At 38.1% G+C, this 11,633-nt stretch overlaps 1 protein-coding gene across 1 annotated transcript; it reads left to right on the forward strand.

Annotated features, from left to right (window-relative positions):
- Nucleotides 1–620: 620 nt before the first annotated feature.
- LOC121294139 (fibronectin type III domain-containing protein 7-like) lies at nucleotides 621–9,674 on the forward strand. Its single transcript, XM_041217728.1, has 14 exons — nucleotides 621–834; nucleotides 1,362–1,380; nucleotides 1,760–2,017; nucleotides 2,372–2,626; nucleotides 3,317–3,577; nucleotides 3,863–4,111; nucleotides 4,461–4,715; nucleotides 5,014–5,271; nucleotides 5,587–5,853; nucleotides 6,191–6,445; nucleotides 6,730–6,990; nucleotides 7,458–7,487; nucleotides 7,781–7,818; nucleotides 8,653–9,674. The coding sequence occupies exons 1-13, from the start codon at nucleotides 772–774 to the stop codon at nucleotides 7,810–7,812; spliced, it is 2,463 nt and encodes an 820-aa protein (XP_041073662.1). The 5' UTR covers nucleotides 621–771; the 3' UTR covers nucleotides 7,813–7,818; nucleotides 8,653–9,674.
- The last annotated feature ends 1,959 nt before the right edge of the window (nucleotides 9,675–11,633 follow it).

Below are 11,633 nucleotides of genomic sequence, written 5' to 3' on the forward strand. Positions count from 1 at the left end.
TGTAACCAGCCATGAAAAATCACCGAGACACTTGCCTCATTTTATTCTGCCGCCTTCTCAGTTAATCGGCGTGTTTAACTTTTTAATAAATACAGTCGTTATACAATATATTTAAAAGCACGTATATTCGTTTAAAAACAAGAAAAAAAACAAAGACTCGAGATGTATTTTAAATACCGATATTACACTGAAATACAGACAGTTGCCTACTAAACACATCAATCACTGATTTGTATTTCTTTAGTTTTGGTCATAGTTAAAAGCGTGTCGTGTCTCCTACCATATATATATATATATATATATATATATATATATATATATATATATATATATATATTATATATATATATATATAGACACACACACACAACCAGGGATGAAATGCATTTTATTTTTGAGGCAAAGCAACGTCTGAAAGGACTACAATTTTTTTTTTAAATGACTGCGTTCAACTGATGCCCGTGCCTCGTAGCTGGCTATGGCCTTCATTGGGTTTTACAGTTTTCTTAACAGAGGCACGCCCTAAAACTGCACCCTTCCCCATAGGAAGACACTGATAGGTCAGTCAAATCTAAGGAGGCGGGACAAGACCTAAGTATTTATTTCAACAAACAGTGAGCAAGAAAAGGTCTGTACAGGTAACAAAACGTGATTCAAGGTAAAAACCCAATCATTATAAGCAGTTTAAATAGAAAGATTTAAAGCAAGAAACAACAACTTCATCAGTAGGCATTTATAGTCGTTGACAAAAAGAAGAAATTATATTGAAGAATGGGAACAAGCAGATTAGCACCGTGTATGATTATTGGTTTCATAATCATATGCATGGCTGAGGTAAGAAGCAATCCTAATATTAAATAATAAATATGTTCACGCATTTTTTTTTAAATAGTAGCTATACTAACAATTTAAAATGTGGACTTTGTCTAACTATATTTAAAAACAAACAAACAGAAAGATTTCACTGGGAACAGTTTGTCAATGTATGGTACTGTAAATGTAAGCTATTCAGATAAAAGAAAAGGATTCTGAATTAGAACACAGGCTCTTTCAAACGCCTGTCAGCGACTTTGAATTTTGCCTTCTGCATAAACAGACAAATTCATTGAGGGAAAAATGAAACAGAAACATGATCTATGCAGACTGTAAGACATCTCAGCTCTGAGTTTTTACATCTTACCTTTTTGATGTTCTTTAATCGTAGAATGTGAATGTACTGGCGTTTTACAATTAGTGTAAACAAAAATCTTTTCTATAACTTGAATTAAAATGTTGCTTTTAAATGATTATCGATGTCTTGTTATTTGTTTGGAAAAAATGTATTTAGATAACAAACCAAAGGTAATGTTCTTATTTTACAGATTGCTGCCACCAACAAAGGTAAACAAAAGGAAACTTCTGTAGGGTTTTTTTTTGTTTGTTTGTTTGTTTTCTATAAATGTTATTCAGTAATTAAATTGCCAACCTTATGATGTTTGTAAAATAATGATTATAGCATATTGTATACTTCACAACTGTAAGTGCAGCCTACAGTTGGCTAGAACTGAGTTTCCATGAAATTAAAATACCTGTGATGCCTTTTATAATTATCATAGCCCGTTGCTCATTAATTATAACAAAATAATTGTTCCTCTGTTCTTTTTTTGCAATACTTTATACAATTGTTGCTTTATTAAATACACAATTGTCTGGTACTACTTTATTAAATACACAATTGTCTGGTACTACTATAATGTTTGTTTTATGTGTATTATTTCAGGATTTTCTGTATCGCTGTACACGGTGACATCAAAAAGCATTTCAGTACGATGGACCAGGGTTCCAGGAATTCACTCAGTCAAGGTCACCGCGACTCCTAAAACCATTCCAGGGACTCCAATGTTTGTTCAGTTTAATGGGGCTACAATCATTGGGTCCATTGTCTCCCTGACCCCTACTACCATCTACACTGTGAAAGTGGAAGCTATGGACAACCTTGGCAACGTGCTGGCAAGCTCGGAGATTGAGCAACCCACAGGTAAAGATATGCAATGACCGGAAAGAGTTACATTTCTACTGTAACATCAAAGTTGTACAGCAACTGTGGAACAATGTGTAATCCTATCATCCAACCATCCAACCTGTATAGATAGATATAGCAATCAAGTCACAAGGAGAGTCTTTAAATATTACTGTAAGATGGCCTGTCAACACAACATGTCAATTTTAAATATGCTTGAGTATTTCCTACATTAAGCCTTTTAAAAAGGCCTTTATTAGCATATAGGCAACAGCGTCCTATACACTATGTATGCTGTATTATTTCAATGAACTGTGCGGGGTAACACAAAACCAAATTAACATATGTTTCACTCATTTGTTTATCTTGTAGCTCCTGATGTGCCAAGCATTGACCAGGCGTACTCAAAGCAGAGTAGCAGCATCACTGTGGAATGGACAGCTGTTCCTGGGGCCACCGGCTATACTCTGAGAGCTGAAGATGGGAAATCCATCATTGAAACCACAGTCACTGGCTCTCCAGGAACAATCAGGAACCTGAATCCTGCTACTCAGTACATGATCAGCCTCATGTCTGTCAATGCAGGAGGAAGAAGCCAGCCCTCACTGCCCAAGAAAGCAAAGACAGGTATCATCATCTGAAAAACGGAAGCCAAGATTCAGCACAGTATAATATAACTGCACAAGGTCTCAGTGCCATACATGAAAACAGGGACCTTTTGTGAAATATTCCTGCTCACACATTCTGTATATAGACACATCTTTTAATTAATTTTCACTATCCCAACAAGAAATTGGAGCAAGAGCTTAGTAAATCTGGTCAAGGCACAGTAAATGCTGTGGTAATGTGGGACAATGGGTATGTTCTCCGAATCACTGCGCTACCAACACCCCCTGTCACCATGCCTGTCACAAACAGTATCCTCCTCTTCAAGTATTATTTTACTTCTTTGATATCAGTTGGTACCTCAGGCTGTTTTATGTATGACAAGTAATTGTATCCACCCTGAACTTTATGCATCACACAGTGTGAAGGTAAGGAGGTCATGAGAACTGGTGCTTGGTATGTATGAGTAAAAAGTACCTAAAAGAAAGTGGTATCTGATTCTTTCTGATGCCTAGCAATTACTTTGCACTAGCTGCATTTATTGAAAAATGCATTACAAGTAGTCTTACAGTGTATGATACACCTACATGATCCCATACAGTATTTCCCCTGGATAAAAGTGTTTCTTTGGCATTGGCTTAATATATACGGTTGCTGATTTAGATCATTAAAATTCATTTCTATCATTAATCGTTTCTGCATTGTCCACAGTTCTGGCCGCACCAGTACTCTCCTCCAGTTCCCCCAGCAATGACTCCATTGTGGTGACCTGGGTGCCAGTGTACATGGCCGTTGAGTACACGCTTTCGCTCATGAGGGCCGATGGAGTAGGCAGTCGGCTGAAAGTAAACACCTCTCAAACCACCATGACCTTCTCTGGACTGGATTCTGGGATCACCTACAGCATAAAAGCCAATGCTTGGGACTCCAACCACACTCCGGGAGATGACTTCTCAGTCACTCAGATTACAAGTAAGGGCTAAGCCTGCTTCTGAGAAGAGCACTGATATTTCACTGTTAAAATGTTTTATTTTGAATTGTACATTTAGTTTAAAGAAAACATGTTATCAAGGTTTGATAATTATATCCCTTCCAGCTGGGGCCACAAAAAAGAGTTAGCATGTGTTTTAAGAATATGCTTCATGTTTTACTTTTATGAATATGGCCCTGATGATAAAATGCAGTATTGTTTAATGATATTCGTCAGTTCCTTTGCCCAAAGCCCATTAAGTTTTTTTTCCATTTGTCATTATTCAGGACCTGCAGTTCCAAGCTCAGTCGAGCTGGCCATGATCAGCCGGTCCACGGGTGTAGATGTGTCTTGGTCTTTGGTGGAGGGAGCTGATATTTACACCGTTCTGGGGTCCAGTAGCCTGAACTGCACCTCGGTGTTCTCCTCCTGTTCCATCTCTCCTCTGGAGTGTGGAAATAACTACTCTGTCATTGTGGTAGCCAGCAATAAAGCAGGTCCTAGCTCCCCCTCCATTCCTGCTAATTTCCTAACAGGTATATTCAAGCTCACATCCTTAGTATACAAATGATGCAACATAATGAGGTCATCATGCTGAAATCCATAAAGCACATTCATCGAAAAACACTATTGCACTATAGCATAGCTTCTGATCCTGCAGGCTGAGCAAGTTATCATACATGTATTACTTGATTAAGAAAGGAATTTCATTTCAAAACATAAATAACTGTATCATCAGTTTAAGTACCAATTAAAATTATATCCTAGAAATGAACACAAGTAAAGTTTATTCACTGGTTAACCCCTTACTGCCTGTAGAAAATGAAACTGTTTTATGTAATGTAATAAAAATGCATGAGTTCTAATTGCTGTTTTGATTTCCAGTTCCCTGTGCCCCACAAGGCATTACAATAGAAGAGGTCAATCCTGGCAACCTGACAGTGTCCTGGTCCACAGTACCCCTCGGAGAATACTACATAGTCTATGTGAAAAGAGACGATGGCTTGGAGGTGTTCTGTAACACCTCGCTAAGCAGATGCAATTACCAGTTTCAGTGTGGCTTTACATATTTCACCACTGTCTTTGCCTATAACACAGCTGGACAGAGCCCTTTAGGAAGTGTTTTAAACTACACTACTGGTAAGTCACTAGTAAACATGTTGACCATAAAGTTGGTGCCCACTGTATTTGGAAATGATGTTTACATGTTACTGAGATTTTAGGGGCATAGGTGGTGCAGTGCAATGTTCTGGATTCAAACTGAGTTTGTGGACAGAAGGGCATCACAAAAACAACCCACAATTCAGCATAATAAATAAACAAGCACTGTCTAAAATTAGATTTTTGATTTAATACAGCAGAAGAGAAAGTGTTTTGTTTTTGTTTTTTTTAATAGTTTGCACCATGTTTTCCAAATGATAATATTTTGTTTTTATAGCGCCATGCTGTCCGGTGGACATCAAGCCAGCCTTTGTGTCCAGTGACACTCTGGAGATCACCTGGTCTCCAGCCCGTGGGGCTGAAGTGTATGAGATCATAGCAGGCGACGGGACCAGTGTGATTCGCTGCAATGATACAGCCACTGTCTGTGCTCTGTCTGCATTAAAATGCAACACCAGATACAGCGTGATCGTCTCCTCCTGCAGTGAGATCAGTGGCTGCAACACCTCCTGTGTGCCACATTACATAACAACTGGTGGGTTTTATTACCTTCTGTACTACATTGAAGACAGTGGTAAAGACTTCCAGTCTCCTAGTTGATTGTCCATGAATTGTATGAGCCGTCTTACATGAGCAAGGCATGAAAATTAAATCAATGAATCAGTCAATGAGTCATTAGATCATGGATACCCAGGACCCACCAAGTCTTTATTCAAATAATTTGGTGTTGCAATTTGTCATAATCAAGTTCAACTCTGGAAAAACCCCAGACATCAATACTGTAATTTTGTAGTGCAGATAACCAATACATATATTGGCTAACAATTATTGCTTTGTTTCTTTCTTTCAGCTCCCTGCAGTCCACAGATCAAGGTGACAAATGTGACTCCGTTCTCGTTTAATGTCTCTTGGAGCTCAGACAACAAGTTAGCCAATTACACTGTGTCGATTCGTGGGGGGGTGGGTCTGGAGTCGCAGTCTAGGACCCTCAGAAGCTCTGGGAACTTCTGGGTTGTAGTCAGCAATCTGTCCTGTGGCGCCACCTTCTATGTTAGTGCCATTGCCACCAGTCCTGATGGAGAGAGCTTGCCGAGCTACACCGTGCCACTGGAGACAGGTAGTAACAGTAATATGATGAATATTCTTCTCGTCACGCCTCCTTTTTAGAATAATATGTGACTTTGTCAACAGAATAATGGAATAGTTACAAAAAAGTTACAAAACTAGCCATCTCAAATATTTTTTTTTTTTTCATGGCTCATGTAGCGGCTTTTCAATTATTTTGTGACACTGAACAAATAGGTTACTGTGACAGAGTTAAAAACCCATGGTGTAGTTGTACTGTCTGACTGAAAACTCTGTATGCCATTCACTGTATGCATATGAACTCTTATAATGTTCACTGCTCCAGCATGTCTATTCTAGCAGCTGAAATACCCTTGTCTTTCTCACAGCTCCCTGCTGCCCTCAGAATCTGACGGTCACTCAGGTGACACAGGCCATGACCAACATGAGCTGGTCGGTCGGACGAGGGGCTCAGTCATACACAACCAAGCTGGTGTCCCTCCGAGGAGAGGCCAAGTGCCGCACCATGCAGTCCCACTGCTTGCTAGGATGCATCACCTGTGGGACCAACTACACTGTGTCCTTGCAGTCTATCAGTGACACTGGCCTTACTTCAGAGTGCATGTACCAAGGATACTCCTCCAGTATGGAAAACATCTTTTTTGTCATTATATTTTGTGTAAAGTTAATACACAAAGACTATGAGCTGCAGCATAACAATGACATGTCTTTGTGTTAAAATTTCATGTGCAAACTAATACAGTTTGTTGGATTTATTGATTTGTATTATCTAACTTAGCATTTCAGTAAAACATGTACACAGCATCAGTTATTTAGGCATGGAGTAATATTAATTTTATCATGTTTATTTATTTTACATTTTGTACTGTTAGGTCAACTATATACATAACTATATACTCTCTCACAGGTGCCTGCTGTCCATCCAATGTGAAGCTGTACAGACTGGCTAACAATGCAATCAGAGTATACTGGCGTGCAACCGGCATCTCCAACAATTACACTGCAGATCTGTATGGGTCCAGTGCCAACTACACCTGCAGCCCCTCCCCAGGGTCCAGTTCCTGTGACATCAGTGAGGTCTCCTGTGGGGATGTCTACACTGTCGTTGTGTCACCCATGTCCAGTAATGGATCCAAAGTGACATTCTGCCCGAGAAAAATATATTCAGGTACACACTGCTCTGTAGCTTTGCTTGCCAGCTGCTCCAGGTTCATATATTTCTATTTTTCCTTCCAACCTTGGAAGGTACAGTTTAGCAACTAGAAAACAGGAACTGAATTTCCCTGTAGATAGCAGCCAGGCTTCCTGAAGTTCTGCCAGTGCTCTTCCAGTTTTGATCACAGCGCAGACAGCCATTATCTCAGTGATTTTCATACGTTTTGCTAAATACTGACCCCTTTCCTGATCCTACTGACCTACAAAATGATGGATTTCTAAATCTCTGTCAGCATTGCTATACATTTATTCACATTCTGATTATGTCATTTGTTTGCCTGTAAGCATTGATGAATGGTTTTGTTCAGTGCTGAATAGCACTGGTGTTTGAAATAAAGCAGACAATTTATAAACCTATATTTATAACCTACAAATATATATTCTATGTATTTTTTAATGACACATTATGTTATATTACAGTATCCTGTTCTGGAAGCAATGTTGGAATAGGTAAGTGAATTACAGTGTTGAATCATGTATTGATATAAAAATGTGTTTCATTTATTTAATGAACATGAAGCAATGTAAATACAGATCTGGATGGAAAATATAGTTTTGATTGATTGATTAAAAAATAGATTGTATTGTTAATAATGTGAATGATTGAATGGTGGTGAGATAAAGAATAGTAAAGTATTGTTAAAATTGTGATCAGTGTTATATTTAGTTATGCTCAGTTTTATTTTACCACATACTGTCTGTTGTTTAATTTCAATATGTGTCTTTTCAATCTCCTTTTTTAGTTATATATCGAGGAAAAAGAAGTGTGGAATAGCGAAAGGTATGTCAAAGTTTTTTGTTTTTTTTTTCATTTTCACTTGTGCCTTGGTGTGACATGCGATGAATATTTTTTAATGGATGTTTTTAATAATTTTTACTGCATGCATTACAGCAACAATAAAACATGAATGTGTATTTGAATTCTTGGAGACTTAAATAACTGAACATATACAAAGCCTTATAGCACAAAAAATACCTTAAACATGTTTAAAGTTCTTGCACGCATAGAAAACATGTTACCTTTGCCAGCATCGTCTGTTGAAATTTGACTCTGTCAGCAGCTACTATCATTCGTCATTCACTTGTCATCAGTCTGCAGTAGTACCATTACACCTTTTCATCTTCAGGAATCCCTTTGATTTAAATACAGATTCCACCAGATCTACTATCAAACAGCCTGAAATGCATGGGCAGTATTCTAGTATACCGCCAGCTACTGCATGTTTCCTCATAGCCTAAAAATCAACATTGTAAACTATAAAATGCACATGCACATGCACATTACAAATGTGCACTATTCCCTACAAATGTGTTACGAGAGAGACATGTTATCAGATAGCCCTACAGATTAATTTGGGAATGTTCTGAACAATGCAAACCTCTAGCCTCTAGTGGCTGGTTGGTGTATTTCCTGGTTTATTATTTGATCACTCTGCCTTATTGGCAGTTTACAAGGTATGAATAGGTACTGTATATGCATAGACATTGTACACACAGTGTTTAGAAGATACTAAGATTTGATTACAACAGTACATTCAATTAGAAGATGATATCATTGGTGTTGTCTTACAGCCTGTTTCTATTGCTGTGTTATTTTTTATTTTTCTTTATTTAGAGAATCTCAACCTGAAATGAAATCAAGTGCATCCTGATGAACGATATTAGGCAACTTCCTAATCACCTGTCTCTTAAAAAATGTTTATATAGAAATATACTTAAATGATTGGCTTCACAGTCCCTAGTTTGCAACAACATAGAGGTAAAGAAACACAATAGCTTCCCAGAAACATGGTTTACTAATGCTGAAGATGGCAAGCAAATACCAAGCAATGAACCATGCCAAAAAATTAGATCTGTTTTCCACTGCTGTAATAAAGTATTCTGACCACCATTGAACCAGTCTGTAAATTGCCTTGGTTTGGGTTTAGAGAATGTTTTATTTTTCATTTACACTGATGTATGCAAGGTTATTACCACTGGATTTCTAAATGATTTCAAATATGTATGCTTAAGAACAATGTAACCAAGTAACAAGAAGTAAATCTCCAGGGGAAATGTGAGAAGTTTGTAGTAAGACTTAAACAGGGTGTGTTTTTATTTCTTCATAAACAATGATTCTAGTAATACTAGCAGTTCGTTAATGACCATGGCAGTGTCCCCGCACATGTGCTGTTCAGCCTTTAATACTAAAAAAAAACAAAAAAACACCAGCAACATATAGTACACACTTTTGTGTAAAAATGCTGTCCCTCACATCACTGATTTATGTGTAAATGAAAATATAATATCCTCTTGAGACTACCATAGAGTCTATTATACAACTGAGGTTGGAAGGCGATATATAAAAGCTGCACCTCCCTGTTGCATATCAGTTTCAATGCTGATGTTTAGACAGCAGATCGTACTGACATACCCACAAGGTGGCCACCCAAACATTTTTATTTTAGACAGTTGCTTCTAATTTCTGGTTCTTAAGATGAAGATAAATGACCTCAGTTTGTCTCAAATAAACTTTCCTCACATTTCCTCACATCAGATGTCATTCAGTTTCTCAAGTTATTTCTAGGAATGTGATTGTTATAAACTGTAACAGTGCAATCCAAACTCTAATAAAATATTTTGTCTATTGCATCTAAATATTGGGCTTGTCTTACATTATTAACTTTGTCTAACATATCACAAACAAAATACATACATCATCCTAGGTCCTAATATGATCCCAACACATTGTCAACTCAAGCTAATGACATGCATGCTATAGTGTTGGTTGGGATTTGCATCATAGGTGTGTATAAATTACCAGTTTGATACATTGATGAAAACAGATTGATACAGCACCTGCCTGGAAACCTATGTGAAAGGAATACTGGAGAATCCACACCTGAGATCAATGAGAAAGGTGCAGGTAAAGTTTTTAAACTATATAAGCCTCATTATGAAGCTAGTATAGTTTCCTGTATCTTAGTTCTCTGTGCATTCTACTGTGCATATTACTTTTTCAGAAAGAAAAACGTGAGGTTATAAATCAAGTGCAATATCTGTAATGGCTCATAAGAAAACAGAATTTAAAACTTTGTGTTTTGTTCCTAGAATAATATTTTAAATTGTAAATCTGTCACTGTCAGCATGGGCAAAGGAAAAGCATACCCAACCAGAGACATGGTCTTGTAACCATAGCTGGCAGAAAACCTGTCACAAGTAGATGCCTATAAAGAATGACCTGATTATGCCAAGCTTAATATTAATGGTTCTTTTGGACTCCTGATAAAGAACCACTGATATACAACTAAATAGTTAAATATAGAGGTATTACGAGCACTATATTTCGATTCAAGTCCCTAATTATTAAAGGCATTTATTCTTTACAGTTTAACTGGTTTGTGTGTCCAAGGATCTTCTCCTTGTAGTCAGTACAGTACTAGCATAATTGAAAATCTATCACAGTTAGTGAAACAGGAACTACTGAAAGCAGCCACCGGCTCCAAACAACTAGAAAATCCCTTAAAATGTACAGTACAATGGTGTGTTTCCATCCCTATCTTGTAGATTAGATGCCATGTTATGGGATATTTCAGCAATATATGTTTCTCCAATAACGGCTTTAGCTGCCTTTTCATTTTAAATTTGCCTGACATGACTCCCAGTGAGCTTGAAATTCGTTAACAGACACAATACAACAGTGTCTATATGTAACCGAGGCGGAAGTGTTAAAGGGACTAGGAGCTCTTAAAATAAATAAATCCCCTGGGCCGGATGAGATCCTCCCAATACTACTCAAAAAAATAAAGAAAGAAATTATTTACAAACCGCTAACCAAGATCATGCAACACAGGGGTTGTACAAACAGACTGGAGAATTGCAAACGTAAGACCGATCCACAAAAATGGAAACAAAACTGACCAGGTAACTGCAGACCAAAAAGCCTGACTTCTATTATATGTAAAATTATGGAAACTAATAAGATAATAAGATCCAAAATGGAAAATTACCTATATGGTAATACCACATCCATACCAATACCACTGGTTTTCGAGCCTGTGCCAGCTGTTGCATGGCCAGCCCTGGGAGATTCCACTGCGCATGAATCTCCTCAGTCAAGCGAAAGGCTCTCTTTGGCCCCTGGAACTGAACAGGTTCTGACTATGGGTCTGGCCCCTGAAAGGGACCGCTGGTTAGCCCATGACCCCATATCTTGCCCTATGCCAGTCATCTTACAGTTTCTGCAAGAACTGCTTGATGCTGGTACGTCACTGTGGAAGGTTGGTTAGCAATTCACTGACAAGGAGACAGAACTTTTAGTTCTAACGCCGCTCAGGTGCACTGATTTAATTCAGCCCGCAGAGGGCGCTGTTGTTCATGGCTTGAGTACCAGCAATGGTAAATAGGACCACAGTTATACCAGTCCAGGTGCACTCGCAGGTGCTCTGGAAATAATAAAGCACAAAGGATAAAAGGCAAAAGAAAAAGGGAAAATAAAACACAGTAATAAAACTACAAAATAAAGGTGCTGCACTCGGCAGCGTCACCCCAACTGTCGCTATCAGAACGGCCCGGGTCTCCGTCCTATGCTACGGTGTTCCCTACACCTATACGTGC

This window comes from Polyodon spathula, chromosome 18, assembly GCF_017654505.1.
Source record: "Polyodon spathula isolate WHYD16114869_AA chromosome 18, ASM1765450v1, whole genome shotgun sequence".
In the NCBI taxonomy this organism is placed as follows: domain Eukaryota; kingdom Metazoa; phylum Chordata; class Actinopteri; order Acipenseriformes; family Polyodontidae; genus Polyodon; species Polyodon spathula.

Bases quoted from the DNA above. Each gene is read 5' to 3' on its own strand.
- LOC121294139 (XM_041217728.1), top strand. From the start codon at position 772: ATGGGAACAAGCAGATTAGCACCGTGTATGATTATTGGTTTCATAATC. The intron at 2,018-2,371 runs GTAAAGATATGC...TTTATCTTGTAG, and splicing joins GGAGATTGAGCAACCCACAG to CTCCTGATGTGCCAAGCATT. The intron at 5,272-5,586 runs GTGGGTTTTATT...TCTTTCTTTCAG, and splicing joins GCCACATTACATAACAACTG to CTCCCTGCAGTCCACAGATC.